At 45.4% G+C, this 17,669-nt stretch overlaps 2 protein-coding genes and 1 non-coding gene across 7 annotated transcripts in view; all 3 read right to left on the bottom strand.

Annotated features, from left to right (window-relative positions):
• The window catches only part of LOC110500490 (apoptotic chromatin condensation inducer in the nucleus), a 31,634-nt gene extending 28,378 nt beyond the window's left edge, over nucleotides 1-3,256 (bottom strand). For both annotated transcript variants that reach the window (XM_021577886.2, XM_036957904.1), the window contains exon 1: nucleotides 3,058-3,256. In XM_021577886.2, coding sequence (XP_021433561.2) covers nucleotides 3,058-3,192 — 135 coding nt within the window. In that variant the 5' untranslated portion in view covers nucleotides 3,193-3,256. The remainder of the gene's footprint in view (nucleotides 1-3,057) is intronic.
• On the bottom strand, nucleotides 27-145 carry LOC118943017. The gene has a single exon (XR_005038754.1). It is a non-coding gene; the product is annotated as a small nucleolar RNA U6-53/MBII-28 (small nucleolar RNA).
• Nucleotides 3,257-3,564: 308 nt separating the features above from the next.
• On the bottom strand, nucleotides 3,565-17,309 carry efs (embryonal Fyn-associated substrate). Of its 4 annotated transcripts, none has more exons than XM_021577882.2 (8): nucleotides 17,183-17,309; nucleotides 16,214-16,590; nucleotides 13,605-15,029; nucleotides 12,681-12,800; nucleotides 11,159-12,151; nucleotides 10,908-10,982; nucleotides 5,992-6,249; nucleotides 3,565-5,651 (listed from the first exon to the last, which is right to left on the bottom strand). In XM_021577882.2, the coding sequence occupies exons 2-8, from the start codon at nucleotides 16,223-16,225 to the stop codon at nucleotides 5,469-5,471; spliced, it is 3,066 nt and encodes a 1,021-aa protein (XP_021433557.2). In that variant the 5' UTR covers nucleotides 16,226-16,590; nucleotides 17,183-17,309; the 3' UTR covers nucleotides 3,565-5,468. The 4 variants fall into 4 exon arrangements, with proteins under 4 accessions (XP_021433557.2, XP_021433560.2, XP_036813800.1 ...); XM_021577885.2 differs by having other exon boundaries at nucleotides 5,992-6,114; XM_036957905.1 differs by having other exon boundaries at nucleotides 16,281-16,590.
• Between the last annotated feature and the right edge of the window lie 360 nt (nucleotides 17,310-17,669).

Genomic DNA, 17,669 nt, shown 5'->3' with positions numbered 1-17,669 from the left:
CAGGTGAGTAAGAGCTATTTTTTCATTCTCCTCAGCACACACTGATCCAGTCAGTATGAGAAGGTGAGGCTAACTCACTTGCACCCAGAGAGACACACCGTCAGTCTGGTGCATCAGTATTAGCATGGCGAGATCATCATCGGAGAGTAGCAATACAGTAATAAACATTTAACATTTACATTGTAGCAAAACTAACCAAATTATTCCAAGCACATACATGAAATCAGTCAACAAATAAGGGAGATAAATGTAGCACCGTAGATAGGACAACAACCTGTTGTTCCTATTTGAGGTCGACCGATTAATCGGAATGGCCGATTAATTAGGGCCGATTTCAAGTTCATAACAATCGGAAATCGGTCATTTTGGATGCCAATTTTGCCGATTTTTTTAAATCTTTATTTAACTAGGCAAGTCAGTTCGGAACACATTCTTATTTTCAATGACGGCCTTGGAACGGTTGGTTAACTGCCTTGTTCAGGGACAGAACAACTGATTTTTACCTTGTCAGCTCAGGGATTCAATGTTGCAACCTTACGGTTAACTAGTCCAACGCTCTAACCACCTGCCTCACGAGGAGCCCGCCTGTTGCGCGAATGCAGTAAGAAGCCAAGGTAAGTTGCTAGCTAGCATTAAACTTAATCAATAATAATCACTAATTATAACTACACATGGTTGATGATATTACTAGTTTATCTAGCGTGTCCTGCGTTGCATATAATCGATGCAGTGCGCATTCGCGAAAAAGGACTGTCATTGCTCCAATGTGTACCTAACCATAAACACCAATGCCATTCTTAAAATCAATACACAGAAGTATATATTTTTAAACCTGCATATTTAGCTAAAAGAAATCCAGGTTAGCAGGCAATATTAACCAGGTGAAATTGTGTCACATCTCTTGCGTTCATTGCACGCAGAGTCAGGGTATATGCAACAGTTTGTGCCGCCTGGCTCATTGCGAACTAATTTGCCAGGATTTTACGTAATTATGACATAACATTGAAGGTTGTGCAATGTAACAGGAATATTTAGACTGATGGATGCCACCCGTTAGATAAAATACGGAACGGTTCTGTATTTCACTGAAATAATAAACGTCTTGTTTTCGAGATGATAGTTTCCGGATTCGACCACATTAATGACCTAAGGCTCGCATTTGTGTGTTATTATGTTATAGAGCAGTCTGAGCGATGGTAGGCACCAGCAGACTCATAAGTATTCATTCAAACAGCACTTTTGTGCGTTTTGCCAGCAGCTCTGCTGTTTATGACAAGCATATCCACTCCCGAGATTAGGCTGGTGTAACGATGTGATGTGAAATGGCTAGCTAGTTAGCGGGGTGCGCGCTAATAGCGTTTCAAACGTCACTCGCTCTGAGACTTGGAGTAGTTGTTCCCCTTGCTCTGCATGGGTAACGCTGCTTCGAGGATGGCTGTTGTTGTTGTGTTCCTGGTTCGAGCCCAGGTAGGAGCGAGGAGAGGTACGGAAGCTTTACTGTTACACTGGCAATACTAAAGTGCCTATAAGAACATCCAATAGTCAAAGGTATATGAAATACAAATGGTATAGAGAGAAATAGTCCTATAATTCCTATAATAACTACAACCTAAAACTTCTTACCTGGGAATATTGAAGACTCATGTTAAAAAGGAACCACCAGCTTTCATATGTTCTCATGTTCTGAGCAAGGAACTTAAACGTTAGCTTTCTTACATGGCACATATTGCACTTTTAATTTCTTCTCCAACACTTTGTTTTTGCAATATTTATACAAAATTGAACATGTTTCATTATTTATTTGAGGCTAAATTGATTTTATTTATGTATTATATTAAGTTAAAATAAGTGTTCATTCAGTATTGTTGTAATTGTCATTATCACAAATAAAAAAATTAAAAAATCGGCCCTTTTTTTGTCCTCCAATAATCGGTATCGGTGTTGAAAAATCAGAATCGGTCGACCTCTAGTTCCTATGAACCAACTCTAGCTGGAGTTGTTTCTGTGCTGCTGCAAATCATGCCCAGCACGTCATCATCGTGGTCAGAAGCAGGGTCTCAAAACACTCATTCTCTCTCTCTGTCCTGTCCTCTGCATGGATATGATATTCTAATGAACAAAGCCGTTTTTATTCCATATAAATAGGGAACGTAGAAGCGAAAGGGATCGGTCGATGTCAGTTACATAGGAGGGGCAAAGCTGCACCGCGATGCGTAAATCCAATTCGACTCGGGTCATTGCATTTATAGAGTGCCAACAAACCTTTAGTTTGCATTCAATTTGAAATTCGGGAGAAGAATAGCCCATTTTCACACACATGACATTGTAATAACACAAGCAAAGGAAACTGCATGGCAGATTAAAAAACCTGTCGTTATATCTGTGTGGTTGCTGAGCATTGTGTGCAATTAAGTTATTACGCCACTTATGTGGCAATTATAATGCAATTTAGGATTTGCTCATTCTGATGGTGGGCACATTCATATGCAGCACTAGTGTTTAGGAAAGCGATTTATTTTCCAGCTGTGGTAGTGTTTAGCAAAATTTAATTTAATCAAATAGTAAATTGAAGAGGAAAAGAAAAGCAATTTCACGTTAATTATCTCCTAAACATGTTTGTCTTGCTAAGCGAACTATGTAACTAGTGAGCTACTATAAACCGTGCATATGGGCAGGCGCGTACCCAATCCCCCTGCCCCCTCCTCCCAGAGCGCGGGCCCGAGGACAGCAGCTCAAAAATACAGTAGAGGGACTAGTACCGCTAGTTAGCTCGCTAGCATAAACACACACTCCAGTTGGGCCTTCAGTTCGGGCCGTGCAACACATCTCAACTTTGAAGAGTGTTGTACCACACTAGACATAGTTTTAAATTTGCTTCGACATCGTTAAACACACTGATGCATAATTCGCTAGACTTGAAATTTTCCGCACGGGTATGAGTGCCAAATATTATGCATTCCCCCGAACTACCGACACACGGCCTATAACCCCACTCTATAGCCTCCTGCTGAACTTGACCAGCTTGTTGATAGAAGCAAAAACCCGAGCCAAGCTTACCCCTTTCAGTCGCTTAATGAGTGTATTTTTCGCCCCGCTTTTAGGGAGGCATCGTTGCTCCAAAGCGGCTTTCAAGTCTGCCACACGGAGCGATTGTAGAGGTTTACCATTCAGCGTAACATCTTCATCCGCCATTTTGCTTTCCTGTCACTCGCTCTGTCGACTCGCTCGAGCTCCAACAGGCGTCACTACGTCTTCCGAATCCCCGCTAACGTCACGGTTCGGAAATCTCCGGAGGGGGTGGAAAGAGATTGCTTTCCTACTGTAGTTACCAGCCAATACTGCACTAGCCTTGTTAACGCTTCAAAAAAACATTTTAAATGACTTCACATTATTTTAACTTAACTTATCCATGTGAGTGTCCTTTCCAGAACCAGACAGTCCACAATATCATGTCAGAAAAATATTGACAAAAAAAACATGTAACAACAAAGTGAACTTAAAACACCCTTTTAAAAATACATAGACATATTTTCATCAGAAATAATCCACAGCAAGACAGAACAATCATGTAATTGTACAAATGTATTTGTGCATTTTTGAGGGGAACATAGTCAGGCGTCATTGTAGTGTTCAACTTTCATGAAATGTAGACTGGATAGATCCATATGGCTTTTTTAGCCATGGAGCCAATACCAACAAATTCACTTTAGTGTAAAAACTTTCAAAAATATATTCTGGTACAAAAAAAAAGTCTCAAAAAAATATTATAGCTCAATCAAACTAACGGCTCTTCTCCACTTGTTCTTTTGAACCATTATTGTAGTAAAATGTAATTCACTGTGTGAAGTGAAAACATCCCTGTTAAATACGTGCATATAAGAAATAAAGCAACTTAAAGCCAAGCAGATCATAAAGCAAATACAAAATTATCAATAAATACAATTATTATTATTATTATGATGATTATTTTCTACTGTCAGGCCATGGATGTGGTGTGCGCTGTGCAGGCAGGCATTCTGTAGAAATACTGCTACCTTCCACTAGGAAGAGCACAAAGGCAAAACACAAGAGCTTGGTGAAAGTACTTCATACTTTTTCTTGGCACTGATGCATCTTTGTTCATTTTATCCTCCTATCACCAACATGCCACTGCTGCATAGACTTTGAGACAGCAGTACCAGTGAGGGTGTGGGTGATAGCATTGAGTTTGAAGGGGCAATTAGTGCCTTTCAACAACACGAAAGCCTAGAAACCTGCTCCCCAGTCCCAAATGAACCACTATCTCTTACCCCCTTATGCACTTATTAGGATCTGAGAGGATTGGATAGGAGTAGCCCAAGAACGAATATGGCCAAACTAGTACATAGAGCTGTGTGGGAAAGCCAGGGTGTGTGACGAAAGGTGAAATGCGTGTGGGAAATCAAGAGAAAAGGAGAAAGGGGGGACAAGCGAGTGAATGGAAAGCGAGACAGGTGGAGAGAAGTAAAAGTTTACATACAGGTTTTCCACTTGGTGGCCTAACTGTGGGAACAAACATGACCGACTAAGCGCTCTACTGCTCCACCATTATCCCTTTCACAAGAGTAGTACCCCCCCTCATGTTCTCTTTCAATCGTGCCATCTATCATATCTCAATCCTGTTTAAAAACACTCATATAATTAACTCATATATAAACACTCGTTTCACTCCCTGTCTTCCAGACTGCAAGGTAGGAAACTGCAGGGGGTAAAAGAGTGATCTGGTCCCAGATCTGATTTAGACATCTTTCAAACTCCTATAGTTTACATCCTATAGTACTTTTTTTTAAAGTGTTGTTTTATTACATTTGACTCTCAAATGCAACACCAAGCCCAGGCAGAAACACACAGTAAAGCTGCCACAGCGTTTACATACAGACCCACCAACTGCACCTTCATCAAGTTATCCCTGCTCTCCTCCATAGCACTAACAAACAGCAGAATGTGAGGCTCGATTTATATTTTTGGAGGGGGATGGATGGTTGCCTACAATAAATAAGGATGCAAAGATAAAAGAAAAGAAACAGTTATTTCAATGGAAGAGAAAATAATGGCAACCGAACGGAAATAGTCTGACTCCAATAATACAGTGGCCCACAAGGGACACTGAATGTCACGAACAGGGATCAAACAAAAACAATGTTCATCAATCAGGACACACAAGATGAAAAGTGTGCTTGGCACCAAAAGCACAGAAGTGACTAGGTATTAAAAGAACCAAAAGCCAACCAACACACACATACAAGAACACACACAAAATCTAACTGGGTGGGAATTTGAGCCACAGATCAGTTCTTCTTCTGGACTGAAATTCAATGTTTCAACCTCACTTAAAACGTCAAACTGTTCAATTGGAAAGATAACACATTGTAACAACAACTAAGGCATTTCAAAGTAGAGAGAAAATGTATTGTAAACACGTTATAAGAAGAGACGTTGAAGAAATAATGTCAAGATATTTCCGCGAGGCGCTGCAGCAGGCCGGAGAAGCCTGCGGCATGCTGGGACAGCTCGGCCACGCAGTTCACCATTTCCTGGGTGGCAGCGACTGATGGGTAGTTCTGGGCTGCCCCCTTCGTTGCCACAACGACAGCCTTCAGGGCCTGACACAGATGCCCACCTGAGGTTGTGACCTACGGAGAGAGAAATACAAAAATATATTGATTATGGATTCATCAAAGGACAATATGCATTTTAATCTAAACTAAAAGTCCATAATCTTGTCCCTAATGCCTTAAACCTTGACCTAAATCTCATATGAATTATGTTACAAGCTGTTCTTTATCTTTGTATGTCATTTCAAACCCTACATTTGGAATTAAATGCAACATCGTGTAAATTAGGCACCAAACTGAAGAAAAACTGAATGAAACGGGGAGGGACTACCTTAACTCGTTTTCATTTTCCAGTTTCAAAACATTTTGCTACAGTGTGCCCTAATGAAAACAACCCTGTCATGAAATGTGTGCTGACCTTTGCCCTGAGGTCAGGAGAGGTCAGGAGGCGGGAGAGCGTGTCCCCGATGAACACCAGCTTGTGTGCCGTCACGATCAAACTCTTCCCCCGGGAAACGAAGACGCGGGGAGGTTGGTTCCCCTGCACGGTGCGGAAGAGCACGTCAATGGAATCGGCCAGACAGGAGAGGTGGGACAGAGACTGGGAAGAATAGAAGGAGAGCAACTCTGAGTCCTCCAGAGAGAGGGAGACGGGCAGAGGAGGGGAGGGGCTCAACTGGATGGAGAGAAAGAGAAAGACAGACAAGAGAGAGTGAGATAGAGCCATCATTGTAAGGGTAAAGAATGAACATTGTCACTCATGGAACTGCCATTTATTGTGTCATGGGCCCCAATTGTCAATTATGTCAAATTCTTAGAATCACAGATGACCTCTTGTTGTGTGCCTATGACATGTGGATGCAACCTAAGCCTAGAGATTTAGTGAGCATAAAAATGGCTGAAGGAGAGAAACGGTGAGATTTAGGGAGAGATACTGTTAAGGTAAACAAGTTGAGTTGATCCAGGCAGGTTGAAACTGGATAAAGGGGCAGAGAGAGACCAGGTTTACTGTCAAAGTAACCTACAGTTAGGTAGATCAATGTTGACTCACTGGACTGAAGGACAGTCCAGTGACTGAGCGCATGCGTGATCGTGCGCACCTCCTCCAGGTCTGCCGCACAGAAGAAATGCTAGGCTGAGCAGAGATTGAACTTCACTGAATTCGCCCCATTAGTTGGAATTATATAGATCAACGTTTTTTCTGTGATCGAATCAACATTAATTCAGCCACTTTTCAATGCAACAAACCAAAACAAATCTAACTTTGCAAAATTTAGTCTGATTTTGTTGAAGGCAGAGCCAGAGCTCAACAGAGTAGAATTCTATTGGCGGGGGTAGCCAAGAAGAAACATGGCTTACTCAGGATACTTTATCAGAGTTGGTACAGCCACCCGGTTTCGTCACGCATCGCGCCAACAGAAACAAACATCTCTCTGGTAAGAAGAAGCGCGGGGGTGTATATGCCTTATGATTAACGAGTCGTGGTGTGATCATAACAACATACAGGAACTCAAGTCCTTTCGTTCACCTGACCTAGAATTCCTTACAATCAAATGCCGACCGCATTAAGTACCAGGAGAATTCTCTTCGATTATAATCACAGCCGTGTATATTCCCCCCAAGCAGACACCTCGACGGCCCCGAAATAACTTCATTTGACTCTACATAAACTGGAAACCACATATCCTGCGGCTGCATTTATTGTAGCTGGGGATTTTAACAAAGCTAATCTGAAAACAAGGTTCCCTAAAATTTTATTAGCATATATCGAATGCACGACCCGGGCTGGCAGCATTCTGGATCATTGCTACAAACTTTCGCAAAGTATTCAAAGCCCTCCCTCACCCTCCCTTCGGCAAATCTGACCACGACTCAATTTTGTTGCTCCAAGCCTATAGACCGAAACTAAAACAGGAAACACCTGTGCTCAGGTCTGTTCAACGTTGGTCCGACCAATCTGATTCAAAGCTTCAAGATTATTACGATCACGTGGACTGGGATATGTTCTGGATAGCCTCAGACAACAACATTGATGTATACGCGGATTCGGTGAGCGAGTTTATTAGCAAGTGCATCTGTGAGGTTGTACCCACTGTGACTATTAAAAATCCACCACTTATTGTGTATAGGAGAGGTCGCAATTTACGCAATAAATTGTTTCATGCCAACTGCCAGCCACAAAAGAAAATCAGCCAGGCTCTTTTACGAACTTTACCAAATGGTAGCTATAAATGCAGAAGATGCGCACAGTGCAACAATATGATGAAGTGTGAATATTTCTGCCACCCACACACAGGAAAACGGTTCCAAATATATTACATTATTATGTGTTCCACCACCCATGTTATTTACATTATTAAATGTCCATGTGGGCTCTGCTATGTCGGTAAAACCTCTCGTTCTCTCAAACAGAGAATTAGTGAACACAAAGGTTCAATCAGGAGAAACGACAGGGATTATCCAGTCGCAGTACATTTCGATGACCTGAAGCATGACATTTTCACCTTTAGATTTTGTGGCATTGAGAAAGTTAAGATATCAGACAGGGGTGGTGATATCAATAATACTCTAAGTAAAAGAGAAGGTTTTGGGATTTTCACCCTCCAGACATTATTTCCTAAAGGACTTAATGATGTAATGCCTATGTTTGTTATGTTGTGAATTTGAACATGAATTATGTGCCTATTTAAGATTATGTACCCAATGACTAATAAAAACTTGCTATGTCCTCATTGAGATTTTACAGACGTGTTTAATACGTCTTATATATACACACTTTTGTAATATTTATGAAATGCATATTAATATTTGGTGGCACTTATTTGTTTTTCCTTTGCCTCCAAACCCAGTTGATGTGTGGAACGGATGTGGGTGGGGCTAGGTCTACATAAGGGTGCAAATATAAAAAAAAAATCACAAAAGCTGACGAAGGCCGTGAGGCCGATACGTAAGCTTATTAAATATCAGTGATACTATCAAGAGCAGTGTGCGGTTTCCTGTTCAATTGTTGCCATGCACCTGCAAAGTAGATTGCTCAAGTGTGCGAGTGCCTTTTGAATTTTGTACCCACTGTGACTATTAAAACCTTCCCCAACCAGAAACCGTGGATTGAGGGCAGCATTCGCACAAAACTGAAAGCGCGAAACACTGCTTTTAATCATGGCAAGGTGACTGGAAACATGACCGAATACAGACAGTGTAGCTACTCCCTCCGCAAGGCAATAAAACAAGCTAAGCGTCAGTATAGAGACAAAGTAGAGTCACAATGCAATGGCTCAGACACAAGACGTATATGGCAGGGTCTACAGTCAATCACGGATTACAAAAAGAAAACCAGCCCCATCGCGGACACTGACATCTTGCTCCCAGAGAAACTAAACCACTTCTTTGCTCGCTTTGAGGACAATACAGTGCCACTGACACGGCCCGCTACCAAAACCTGCGGGCTCTCTTTCACCGCAGCCAACGTGAGTAAAACATTTAAACGTGTTAACCATCGCAAGGCTGCCAGCCTAGACGGCATCCCTAGCCGCGGTCCCCTGCGCATGCGCAGACCAGCTGGCTGGTGTGTTTACGGACATATTCAATCAATCCCTATCCCAGTCTGCTGTATGCCAGTCTGCTGCAACTGGGTCCTAGACTTTCTGACGGGCCGCCCCCAGGTGATGAGGGTAGGAAACAACATCTCCACACTGGGGCCCCACAAGGGTGCATTCTCAGCCCTCTCCTGTACTCTCTGTTCACCCATGACTGCGTGGCCATGCACGCCTCCAACTCAATCATCAAGTTTGCAGACGACACTACAGTGGTAGGCTTGATTACCAACAATGACGAGACAGCCTACAGGGAGGAGGAGAGGGCCCTCGGAGTGTGGTGTCAGGTAAACAACCTCACACTCAACATCAACAAAACAAAGGAGATGATCGTGGACTTCAGGAAACAGCAGAGGGAGCACCCCCCCTATCCACATCGACGGGACAGTAGTGGAGAAGGTGGAAAGTTAAGTTCCTCGGCGTACACATCACGGACAAACTGAAATGGTCCACCCACACAGACAGCGTGGTGAAGAAGGCGCTGCAGCGCCTCTTCAACCTCAGGAGGCTGAAGAAATGTGGCTTGTCACCAAAAACACACAAACTTTTACAGATGCACAATCGAGAGTATTCTGTCGGGCTGTGTCACCGCCTGGTATGGCAACTGCTCCGCCCACAACAGCAATGCGCTCCAGAGGGTAGTGCGGTCTGCACAACGCATAAACCGGGGGCAAACTACCTGCCCTTCAGGACACCTACACCCCCCGATGTCACAGGAAGGCCAAAAAGATCATCAAGGACAACAACCACCCGAGCCACTGCCTGTTCACCCCGCTATCATCCTGAAGGCGAGGTCAGTACAAGTGCATCAAAGCTGGGACCGAGAGACTGAAAAGCAGCTTCTATCTCAAGGCCATCAGACTGTTAAACAGCCACCACTAACATAGAGTGGCTGCTGCCAACATACTGACTCAAATCTCTAGCCACTTTAATAATAAAGAATTTGGATGTAATACATGTATCACTCGTCACTTTAAACATATGAGATGAGTCATGTAGGGTATACTGTACTCTACACCATCTACTGCATCTTGCCTATGCCGCACGGCCATCACTCATGCATATATTTAGATGTACATATTCTTATTCATTCTTTTACACTTGTGTGTATAAGGTAGTCGTTGTGAAATTGTTAGAATACTTGTTATTACTGCACGGTCGGAACTAGAAGCACAAGCATTTCGCTACACTTGCATTAACATCTGCTAACCATGTGCATGTGACCAATCAAATTTGATTTGAAGAGCGGTCTTTGAATCACCGGCGAGTGAATACGCTTTTCAGATCAGAGCGCAGTATACACATTTGTTGACATTCTTTGCTAGTTAGCAAGTTATTTGCCTAGTTACAAATAAGTATAGGTCAGCGTTGGGGAGTTACTGCCTCCTACAAGAGCACAAAACGTATAGGCTACATTTCAAAAAGCCAGTCAGGTAAAAAAAAAGCGTGTGTTAAATAAAAGGGGCAGTGCTTTTCAACCCAGGCTTGAATATGCAAATAAGCCAATAGACAGAGGGGTAGTCTACATTGTCTAATTCTCTGTATGGTAATAATTTATTTTATAAAGTGGTTTCTTGCATCATACAACACAATGCAATTCTTACGTGTACGTGGTGTGAAAATTCAAGTTGTGTGGTGATGGGTGTTAAAATGGAGTGTGTGTGTGAGAGAATGAGATTGTGTGAGCGTTTGTGTGACAATTGGACAGTACGTGTGGTGTGAGAATGATTGTGTGTTTTACCCTAGGCTCTGTGGTGTGAAGGGTCTGGTTTGACCTATTCTCTGTTAGGGCATCTGAGGGAGGCTCTGGCTTTCCCTGGGGAGGAAAAGAGACAGATACATCACTTTTACACATACAGCTATGGGCCCAGACATCAGATACTGTCTATTAAAACTGGATCCAGCAAGCGCACTTATTAAATAAAGGTGTCTGCTTAATGAGTAAAACGCAATGGAAAATGCAGACAGGTGCCAGCAAGACTGAAGACTGACCTGCAGTTTCACGTATCCCACACTGTCTCCAAGAGGAAGTGGTGCCGGGGCGGGTGTCAGACCTATTCCTGCGTACTCGTTCCCCATCCCCTCCTCTCCGTCGCTCTGCCCCACAGTGATGGACATGGTCACAGTGGAGGGTTGTGCGGGGGGCCGAGGGAACGCCGGCTGGGGGGTGGGGGGTAAGGGTCTCTCCTGGATCCAGCTACCCTTGCGTGGTCCCATACTGCTCCCTACTGGTTTCACCTCAGCTACGGGCAGGGCGGGTAGGGGTCTTCGGGAGAGGGAGTCCTGGGAAGGAAGGCGGGGCCGCCCCTGGGTCTGAAATAGGATGGTGGAGTCCTCCAGCGCTCGTTGGACCATAGAGAGAAGAGTATCTGACGGAGGGGCGTGGCCACCGGCAGACAAAGCAGGAAGTAGGTCTGAGAGACGGGCCCAAGCCTGTTGGAGAGGGGGAGGGACCTCGTCGGGTTGACTCGTCTTCCAGACGGACAGGATCTCAGCCAGTGAGGTTGCCAGATCCCTCGAGGAGACAGGGGCACACGAGGCAGAGCTAAGCACCGATTGGACAAGGCCTGAAAGCGAGTTCCTCCATTGGACATCACCAGACCCATTACTGGATACAGATAGCCGACGTGTGGAAGACGAAGACGACGTTGACATCGTCGAAGAGGGCAAGACGTCAAGGGTGAGAGCGGGCATGTCATAGACGCCACAGTCCGGCTCGGTGGTGGACCCCGGGTCACTGCCCTCGCCTAGCCCAAGCGGAGCCCTCTTCCCTGAGCCGGGGACAGAGTAGACCTGGCCGCTCTCCGTCCCCTCTAGGTGGGCGATGGTGGACATGTCCCCCAGGCCCAGGGGTAGGCCAGGAAGGGTTGGAAGGCTGTAAACATCCTCCTCCGATTCATCAGTAATAACAGCCGTTGGGACGTTGACAGTCTGCTGCTGGGGCTCTGACGATGTGCTAAGTATGATGGTGGGAACATCATAGACCTGAGAGACGGAAGGAGAGAGAGAAAAAGCTCTACCATTACTGTCATTGTTCTTGAAGCCTTTCGAAATCAGTCATTCTAAGGTCATTGGTCATCAGTACTGTTTGTTATAGATGTATATTCTAGGGTGGAGAAAAGAGGAGGAGATTGTATAGCCTGGCTTATACATTCCCACTGCAGTATAAACAGTTGGGTGTGACAGGGAGAAAATAGCAGCAGCACTATTCAGACCGGACAGACTGGATTGCAGCAGACAGAGAAACAGGTGTGACAGAGAGAGCGGGGCTGTGGGAGGAAGGAACAGGTGGAGGAAAGTTGAGAGCTGAGAGAGAAAGAGGGGGTTGGGAAGAGAGAGAGGGGTGGGGAGGAGTGAGGCGGAAAGGGAGAAGCCGAGGGAGGGAAAGTTGAGAGCTTGGGGGGGGGGGGGGGGGGGGGGAGGGACAAATAAATAGAGGGGTCGAGAGAGAAATAGAGAGTGAGAGAGAGGAGACCGGTGGTCTCTGTACTGTAGAGGATGGATTCTGACTGACCTCTGACTCTAGGTCAGTGTGTGGGGGAAGGGAGCGGGGTGTGTTGTAGATGCTGTCATCGTCACACAGCGCTGCTGGGGCTGGCCGCTGCCACCTACTCATGGGAGGAGTATCATACACCTAGGAGACCAGGCAGACCACAAGACCGCATGTTATAAGACTGTGACCTTGTGCTTATAACAAGCGTATAACAATGTCAGACATGTAGTTCACATAAGCTAGGTTTCCATCCAATTGGCCACAAAGAAAATATGTGCATTTTCCCTCACAAAACGTACTTTCCCGCTTCAGGTTTCACGTACCGCATAAAAATCAAATGTTCAATGTGTTTCCATCGCATTTTCAACTACATGATGACATTATTATGGATAAGAGAGACAATATTTATATTTGTCATACAGCAGTCAAGCATTGATCATCATGTCACATCGATATTTATTGGAAATGAGGATCAAGGTCCTCACCGTGCACATTCACAGCCCTGTGAAGTTCATCACTTATTTCATGTGTAGCCCAATAAACTGCATGGTTTCCCGAGTCGTAGTGGGAGGACCACACACCATGTCATCGTCATTCCAATATTACTTCGATATGATGGTTGTTATATCAATATTTTGCACATAAATAAAAGGAGTTTCCACGGCATGTGGCGGCATTTATCAAGTTAATACCGAAACGTCCTGTTTCCATCACAGCTGTCGTGATTTTTTTCTCTTAAACGGTATGACTTTACTTGCACTAAAACTGTGGATGGAAACGTGGTTAGTGGTTAACTAGGATTGGCGTTTTCCCTGACTTGACAGGGAAAAACTCTGGGCCTAATCATGACAAGAGACTGTGGAGAGAAAGAGATGGAATAAGAGGGGCAGGAAAGAAAGAGAGCAGGGACATTGAACTTGGAAAGGTCTTCCCTTTCTCTATTACCTGTTCATCGAGGCTGTCGTCATCAGGATCTGCACACTCTCCTTCCTCGCCTTTCTTATTCTGCCCATTCAACGCCATCCTTCCATCTTTACTCTCTTGGTACTGGGGTACAGGAGTCGACTGGGGGGTGGAGAGGGCAGGCTGAGAGGTGGATACAGGGATTACGGACCGGGGCAAGTCTTTTCTGGTTACCCCCCTCACTGGAGGGGCTGGAGGAGGGGGCTTACGAGCAAAGTTTGGGGATCCAGGCACCCGGCCATGTCCCTGTCCTGTTCTGGCCAGCAAGGGGGAACCCCTGAGGGGGGCAGCAGGAGCTAGCTTCCCCCTGGTGATGGGAGGGGTGGAGGGCACTCCACCCTGACCACCAGGGGTCCCTGGGGTTTTGGGGGTCACCCCTTTCAGCTGAGGTTTGGGGGATCCCTGTGCGAGGACGGGTGGAGTCCTGAGAATCCCTGCTCCCACAGGGGTGGGGGTCTGGTACATCATCCGAGGGGTGTCCTGTGCCAGTTTGGATTGAGGGGTGAGGGGCTTAAGGGGGGCTCCCCCGCCTCCGTTTATCTGTGAAAAGGTGAAGCTCTGAGCCTCCAGGACCCTAGTAGTGATGGGAGTAACCTGGGTCGACACAGTCCCCCCGACTAACCCTCCTGTGGGGGTCTGGTAGACCTCCTTGCTGGGCAGGACCATCCCTCTGGGGACCAGGTAACAGCCGTCAGAGTGGCCTACCGCCGCTACAGTCTCCCTGGGGACCAGGTAAGTGTTGTCCTCTGGCCCCTCTGGAGCTAGACCCACCGCCCGAGGAATCCCGCCGGGGGCCAGGTAGACATTCTCTGGTCCAGGGTCTCCAGCCAGACCCCTGTGGTGCTGGGGCCCGAGAGCTGTGGGGGTGGAGGGGGTCTGGTAGAGGCTCCCAGCGGAGTCTGTGCCTCTGGACCGGAGAGATGGCGAGCGGGGGCGGCCCGTCACCCCAACGTCCCAATCGGGACAGGGGCGTGTGCCGGAGCTGGAGCGGGAGCGGGGTCGACCCCCTACCTCGGACTGCCGGAGGACCCCTGGTCTAGAGGCGACAGGCACCGCCCCTGGGCTCTGGTACAGGGCCTCCCCCAGGCTAGGTGGGGTGCGGTAGACCCCATCCACATCCTCCGTGGAGACTGCCGTGCGGGCCAGGGGTACTGGGGAGAGGTACACAGAGTCCTCGCTGGGGGCGCGGCTGGGGGGTCTGGAGTCGACCCCTGGGGCGGGGGCGGTGTGGAGGAGGCGGAGGCGGTTGGCGGGGGCGATGCCCTGGCGCCCGTGGAGGGAGCAGAGCCACCAGCCAGGACCCCCTCCCTGCTCCTGTTCTAGAACCATCAGGATGTCTCCCTTCCGGAAGGCCAGCTCCTCAGGGCTCTCTGCTGCATTGTCAAACAGGGCCTTCGCCAGCACCGTCTGAGGAGAGCGAAAAAGATATAACCAAAAAATAATCACTTATTACACAAGAATTACTCAGAAATAAAGGGAGATTCACAAACAATAATCACTATCCTAGTTAACACGTGGTCTGGAAAAAGTCTGGGCCCTATTCATAGGGGTACATACACACTGAAGATAGAAATGCATGCAGAGACAGAGAAATGCATGCAGAGACAGAGAGATGGCCTGACTTCACACTGGGAAGCACACATCTACATACTGACTGGACATAGACAAATGCATTGACTTGATGCCAAGAAAGAGAATGAGAATAGCTATTTGTATAACAGTCTTAGTGAAAAGAAGAGAAAGATGGGGTGGGAGAAGCAAAACAAAACGAGTGGTGTGAGAGAGAGAGACTCATTCAGAGCACAGTCACATAATGAATAAATACATACTGATATAAGTGCTGAATCACTGCATATTCAGTCACTGCACACATTACTTACTTATAGGGGGAATAGAAAAGAGACAGTGAGAGGAGGGAGGTCAATTATTTAAAAGACAAGAGGAGTAAATGGTAATGAGAAAAGGAAGGGAGGGAGGGAGGTAGGCAACATCTGTCTCTAGTTTGGGGTTTAATTGCCATCCCCTATCATGTTCTCCTTTTCAAAGCCCTAACCCCCTGGGGATTGGCTATAGAGACACAAGCTGAGCCCCGGGCCATGTTCAGTCTCAAGGAAACGTTTTCAAACAAAGTGAAACAGTGTCTGATTGTCCGATTAGATTTTTTTTTAGGTTGCAAAACACATTGCTACGGTTCGCACACCGCCAAATGAATAAGAGCTATACTCAAACACCAGCTCAAGTGGATGGACGCCAGGACAATGTTCAATTACTTAAAAACGCATCCTTCATTCATTCCCTTCCCTGAATTATGTAATCACTGATTTGACAGTATTTGATGGGAAAAACGAAAGGTTCACTTCAGCCAAATGTCCTTAAACATGCCCGATCCAGTTACGTCATGATGATTCTCCCAAAGAAAAAAGGATCATGCATTTTTTAAAGTATTCAAACAGTACTCTGGATTGAAACAGCAGTATAGTGCCATGTCACCAGTTGGGCGCCTTTCCATCTGTGCCCGCTTTAATCACCATCTCTCATACAAAAGTGCACGCACACACACACACACACACACACACACAATTTCTACTCACTGAGAGGGACATGTTTGCTCTTCCTCAGACAGTGCTCCTGTCAGTATGTTGGGTCAAACAGACTCACAAGCAGACATGGTCCTCCATCTATATCCAAGAGGTGAACTGGTGACTGCTGCAGAGTCCAAACACAGGATCCAAGTTGTGTTCGAGGGCAACACCACCAGCCTCCTTCAAGGCTGCAAAGGTTGAGAGATGTCCAGCTTTCTTCGCTCGCCAAATCCCAATGGGTTCTTCTGTGTTGAGGGCATGATTGAACTGCTCCTTCTTGGCTCAGTGTTGTTGACAGTAACTGTCAAGAAAATTAGAAAAGCCAGTTGGGCTGGATCGTGATGTCATCTTTAGATCACACTCCTGATAACCACTGAAGAAGAATCCTAGTCAGGGGAATATGATGATCAGCTATTGATGTTTTGTAACTTTGTAAACAATATTTGATGTCAATGTCTACCACTGATCTATAACCAATTCATAACTTCAGTGGTATTCTTACCGTATCCAATATTGTGGCCACACATCCTAGCTCTAATTTTGATACCTGTACTATAATATCGTGGAGATGAGTAAACTTAATTTACGACATAAAGTAATCTACTCAGCGGTTGTATCAGTGCCAGACATTGGGATCACCCAGTAAAAAGCATAGACCATGGTATAGATATGACGTATTATTTCTTAACTAACGTAAACTAGCCCCCTAAAGTTAGCAAGCATCTTACCCTCTCGCTGATCAAATGAAAATAAACCGCAAAAATAATGCATTTCCAAGATTTTGCTAGCAAACAATTTCACCAACATTATCCACGTATGTAAAATCGATGGAGGCTAGCTAGCTTGCTACAGTAACGTTAGCTGCTAGCTACAGTAGCTGGCAAAACAAAAGGGGGCATGAAATCCATTCGCAGCGAGCAAACTTCAGCCAGGCATCAAATTACACTCACTTATTGTTTCGTTAGCTAGCGTACCTACCCTTAATGCTCCAGAAAATAAAGATATCGAGCATTCCCTTATTTCAGCAGAGGGAATTCGTGGCCAACGAGATTTTTCTTTTCTCTCTCCCTCCTGAGAAGGACTACGTAATTGGATACGATCAATAATGTACACAAAACCTTGATTGTAAAATGGCCATTGAGAGGCTTTGAAAAACCCAGTCGGCCATATTGTCACTTCCCATTCGGGGCAGTCCTCCATAGGAATGAATGGAATTCCACAATATTTCAGTGAAATGTTTCAAGAAAAAAAAAGACATGTATTTAAGTATTTTTGTCTTTGTAGTGGGGGCAGTAACATTAGTACTCTCTAAAAAAATATTTTAAACATATTTTTCATTGTTTTATTTGTATGTTTAGCTAACGTAATGCAATATAAAAGTATGCATTCAGGTTTCTGTAATAGAATAAACGTGTCATAAACCAATGTAGACATTAATAAGTGCATTTATATTTATTTTTTTAAA

Source organism: Oncorhynchus mykiss, chromosome 21 (genome assembly GCF_013265735.2).
Source record: "Oncorhynchus mykiss isolate Arlee chromosome 21, USDA_OmykA_1.1, whole genome shotgun sequence".
NCBI lineage: Eukaryota > Metazoa > Chordata > Actinopteri > Salmoniformes > Salmonidae > Oncorhynchus > Oncorhynchus mykiss.
The sequence above is the reverse complement of the archived record's forward strand: the minus strand, read 5'-3'. Positions and strand labels throughout refer to the sequence as shown.

What these genes read in the sequence shown, in the direction of transcription:
- efs (XM_021577882.2), bottom strand. An exon ending in ACGACAGCCTCGATGAACAG is followed by an intron (nt 12,801 to 13,604) that starts GTAATAGAGAAA and finishes CTGGTCTCCTAG; the next exon opens with GTGTATGATACTCCTCCCAT. An exon ending in TTCACACCACAGAGCCTAGG is followed by an intron (nt 6,250 to 10,907) that starts GTAAAACACACA and finishes CTCTCCATCCAG; the next exon opens with TTGAGCCCCTCCCCTCCTCT.